General features: G+C 38.2%; 1 protein-coding gene across 1 annotated transcript; it reads left to right on the top strand.

The window, feature by feature from the left end:
* The first annotated feature begins 2,147 nt into the window (after positions 1 to 2,147).
* On the top strand, positions 2,148 to 3,401 carry LOC145570482 (uncharacterized). The gene has a single exon (XM_081629593.1). The coding sequence runs from the start codon at positions 2,148 to 2,150 to the stop codon at positions 3,399 to 3,401; it is 1,254 nt and encodes a 417-aa protein (XP_081485719.1).
* Positions 3,402 to 4,443: the final 1,042 nt, after the last annotated feature.

The following is a 4,443-nucleotide window of genomic DNA, read 5'->3' as shown; positions in this document are numbered from 1 at the left end:
TCAAATGTTTAAATATTCTATATGGTTGATTATAAACTTCTACTAATACTCAAGATGTTTTAAAAAGTAAGTTTTATTGTTTAAATTATCCCGAGTATGGGATATTGGAAAGTTTATTTAACAGGATTTACTCCTTGAATTTTTAACTCCCACTATGCGGAGTAAGTTGAAGACTATGGACTTTGTATGACCTAGTCTTTCCCCTTGCTAGAACTATGTAAAGGAGTTACTAGCTTGGGGGGGGGGGGGGGGGGAGGGTGTGCACACTTACATGGGAAAATGATTTATGAAAATATGGATTGATCCACCCTATCTAGAATTATCTTTGAAAAGTTGGTTATTTCTAAATTGGTTCTTTTGACAAGCTTTTATACATGAATTTATATTCATGAATGGTTTGGATAAATTATGATTTATCAAAGTTAAATCTCTTTGAAAGAATGTTTAATTAATTAAACCGATTTACATGTCTAGCATTTGTATGTACTTAGCATTTTGGCTAATACGTATTTGTTTTGTTTTGGCTTGGCCCTACTTATCATTTTGATAAGTAGATAGGTGATGGCGATCGAACAAAGTGAACTATATGCAGCATTGGGAATGATGGACGGTGATCGCCTAGTTTAATTTAGTAAACATAGTTTTAGTGGTTTAGCTACTTTGAAAGTGTATCAAACTATTATTATTACTATTATTATTAATGAAAGATAAGTACTATTTTCCGCTGCAAAACTCTGTTAAGCCTTACGTAATCGCGTGGCGGTAATAATCCCATGCTACTCCCTAAAGTTGGATTATTATTGTTAAATATTAGAGAGTAATTTGGGGGTGTTACAAAGTGGTATTAGTTTTCGGGTCTTAAAAAGATAAAAATTAGTATATAAAACTGATGGGTATACCTAAGAAGGGCATATAGGATAGATTTTCTCATTTTTTTCTGAAATTATATATATTAAGTATATATTTAAGTAAAAACTACCTTCTATTTTAATATGAAGAAAGATTAATAGTGGGGATTTTTGGATTGGCAATGAGCTCTGGCTAGGCAGGACTTGGGCTCAGGGCAACGTTGACCCTAACCTCTTCTACCTGGGATCTCATTGGTCCAATTAATCCACATTATGAATCAAGTATTCAACTTATAAGTATATATAATATTTACAAAATTAAAGAATTTGAAACGTATTCAAAAAGTGATTTCGAACTTTACGTGAATTATGTGCATATGGACTAAGCAAACGACCAAACTATGTCTTAGAATATAAAGATTCGAATCAAATTTCGAATTGCATTAAGATTGATAGTCCTTTGGGAATTTTTATATTCCACGGTATATTAGTGAAGGTTCACGAATTATTATTCGACATTTATTCCAAAATTGGAAATGGATTGGAAGGTGAATTGCACTCTTATGTGATGATTTATATGGTGAAGTGTTTGTTGATTTGTATGTTATAATTGTATGAAAATTATGATAAATCTTGTAATGATTTATTTTGAGATGATTACATAGAGTTGCCTCTAAAATGGCAATTTAAACTTACTAGTTAATTTGATGAACGTTTAGTACTCAAGATATTTTGTGAACAGTAAAGTTATCACATCGCTGATTAAGTCTTTGTTGGATAGATGAACAATTTGTTTGTAAATTCATGTGTCTAATTACCACATTATTCAAAGTCATGTCTCTAAGGCAACGAATTAAGAAAAGGGAGTAGTTCCAAAGTCATCTCTGTCATCAAAAGGCTAACCAAAATAACCGAAAACATAGCTGGTATTGTCTCAAATCAGAGAAAAGCCCATAATGACCTTAGCTTGATGCTTTTGGGGAAGTTTTTAAAAGAGTAGCTGCGGCCAAACCACCCACTTACCTTGGCAAAGTCGACCCAGCAAGCTTAGAAAATTGGGTGAGAGAATTTGATAAACTTTTTGATGCTATTAATTGTCCAAAGGAATTAAAAGTCAATAATGTTGTTTATTACCTTAGAGAGGAAGCCGATTTGTGGTGGAGTCAAAGGAGGAATGACTTGTTGAGCATTCCTAATTTTGAGTGGGCTGAATTTAAGGAAGCTTTAAGAGAGAAGTTTTACCCTTCCTATTTGAGGAAACAGAAGTGCATGGAGTTTACGAACCTTAGGATGGGGAACATGACGATTAATGAGTATTATAGCAAGTTTATTGAGTTGATAAGATTTGCACCGGAGGTAGTACCAACTGAAGCACTTAAGGCACAGAGGTTTGAGCAAGATTTGACTTTGACCCTTCAAGGAAAACTAGGAGGAGTGACCTTTGAAACTTTAGATGAGGTTTATGGGAGAGCAGTGAACCTTTATGGGATCAAGGGGAGAGAACTAGAGGGAAACTTTTCCGGGGAAAAGAGGAAGCCTAGTGGGATTTTCAATGGGAGTGAGAAGAAACCCAAGGTTGAGGGGAACCCGAGTGGGAATTTCAATGGGAAAAGGGACAACAGGGGTAGTTTTGAAAGAGGAAATGGGAACCGAGGGAATGGAGACAAACCCAAGAGAACCTATTTTTGCAAAAGATGTGCGAAAAACCATCCAGGAAGGGATTGTGAGGGAAACCTAGTGACTTTCCGCTACTGTCAAAAGCTAGGTCACCGTGAGTATGAGTGTTACAAGAAGGCCTCTGATGAGCAGTCGGGTAAACCACAAGATGAGAAGAACCAACCCAAGCCAGCTCAGCCCAGTGGATTCATTCCTAAGCCGACACCCAACAACAGTGGAGCCGCTCCCAAGGGTCGTGTGTTCGTGATGAACATCCGTGAGGCTGTAACTGCTTCTGATGTGGTAATTGGCAATTTCTTTATTTGTTCTATGTCTACTAAAGTCTTGTTTGATTCAGGGGTGTCTCACTCTTTTATATCTAGAAGTTTAGTAGATAGACTCAAGTTAGAGAGTCCGATGTCTGTTTCCTTAGATATTGATATCTCATCAGGGGAAGTGGTGAGTTGCACTAAGATGCATCAGGGTGTACCTCTTGTTATTTCAAATATAGAGTTTCCCTCAGACTTTATTGAGCTTGACTTACAAGACCTCGATTTTATTTTGGGGATGGACTGGTTGGGCAATTATAAGGCCCAAATTGATTGCGAGGCTCAAAAGGTCACGTTGTGTGGCCCGGGCAAGGTTAGAGTAACTTATCGAAGGGAAGGGAAGAAATCAGGGTTAAAGATCATATCTGCTTTGCAACTTAAGAAGTGTGTAGCAAAGGGACATCCAGTGTATTTGTGGAGTGTCCAAAGGATAGAAGAAGGAGGTAGAGATGATGGGAAAAATATTCCAGTAGTAAATGAATTTATTGACGTTTTCCCGGAAGAAATTCCAGGGATGCCACCTGTGAGGGATGTTGAGTTTACTATAGACTTAGTGCCCGGGACATGACCTATTTCAAAGGCTCCATATAGGATGGCCCCGGCTGAGATGAAAGAGTTGAAGACTCAGTTAGACGACTTGCTGGAGAAAGGATACATTCGACCGAGTTCATCACCATAGGGTGCACCGGTGTTGTTCGTAAATAAGAAGGATGGAAGCTTAAGGCTATGTATAGATTACCGAGAGTTGAACAACGTGACGGTCAAGAACAAGTACCCGTTGCCTAGGATTGATGATTTGTTCGACCAGTTGAAAGGGGCGGGAATATTTTCGAAGATCGATTTGAGTTCAGGGTATCACCAGTTGAGGATAGTAGAGTCAGACATTGCAAAAAGTGCTTTTAGGACTCGTTATGGTCATTATGAATTCACTGTAATGCCATTTGGGTTAACCAATGCACCTTCTGTTTTTATGGATTTAATGCACCGAATTTTTAGGCCATACTTAGTTAAGTTTGTTGTAGTGTTTATCGATGATATTTTGGTGTATGTGAAGGATCAATATGAGCATGAGGATCATTCGAGGGCGGTATTGTCAACCTTAAGGGAGCATCAATTATATGCCAAACTCACAAAGTGCGAGTTTTGGCTGAAGGAGGTAGCTTTCCTTGGTCATGTGATTTCTAAGGAAGGATTATCGGTGGACCCAGCAAAGGTAAAGGCTGTAAGTGAATGGCCGACCCCGAGGAGTGTGTCAGATGTTCGGAGTTTTCTTGGGTTAGCAGGTTACAATAAGAGATTTGTTGAGGATTTCTCAAAAATTGCAAGGCCTATGACGAGCTTAATGAGTAAAGAATGTAAGTACGAGTGGACTCCGGAGTGAGAAGGCTTTTCAGACATTAAAAGTGAAGTTGACTACGACAACTGTGTTAGCCCTGCCTGATGGAAGTGATGAGCAATATGAGGTGTATAGTGATGCGTCAAAGTTCGGGTTAGGTTGTGTGTTGATGCAAAATCAAAAGGTGATTGCTTATGCCTCGAGACAGTTGAAGCCTTATGAGGTGAATTATCCGACCCATGAATTGGAGTTGGCCGCAATTGTATTTGCATTG

This window comes from Chenopodium album, chromosome 2 (assembly GCF_948465745.1).
Source record: "Chenopodium album chromosome 2, dcCheAlbu1.1, whole genome shotgun sequence".
Classification (NCBI taxonomy): Eukaryota; Viridiplantae; Streptophyta; class Magnoliopsida; order Caryophyllales; family Amaranthaceae; genus Chenopodium; species Chenopodium album.
The sequence above is the reverse complement of the archived record's forward strand: the minus strand, read 5'-3'. Positions and strand labels throughout refer to the sequence as shown.

What these genes read in the sequence shown, in the direction of transcription:
- LOC145570482 (XM_081629593.1), top strand. Translation starts at nt 2,148, where the DNA reads ATGACGATTAATGAGTATTATAGCAAGTTTATTGAGTTGATAAGATTT.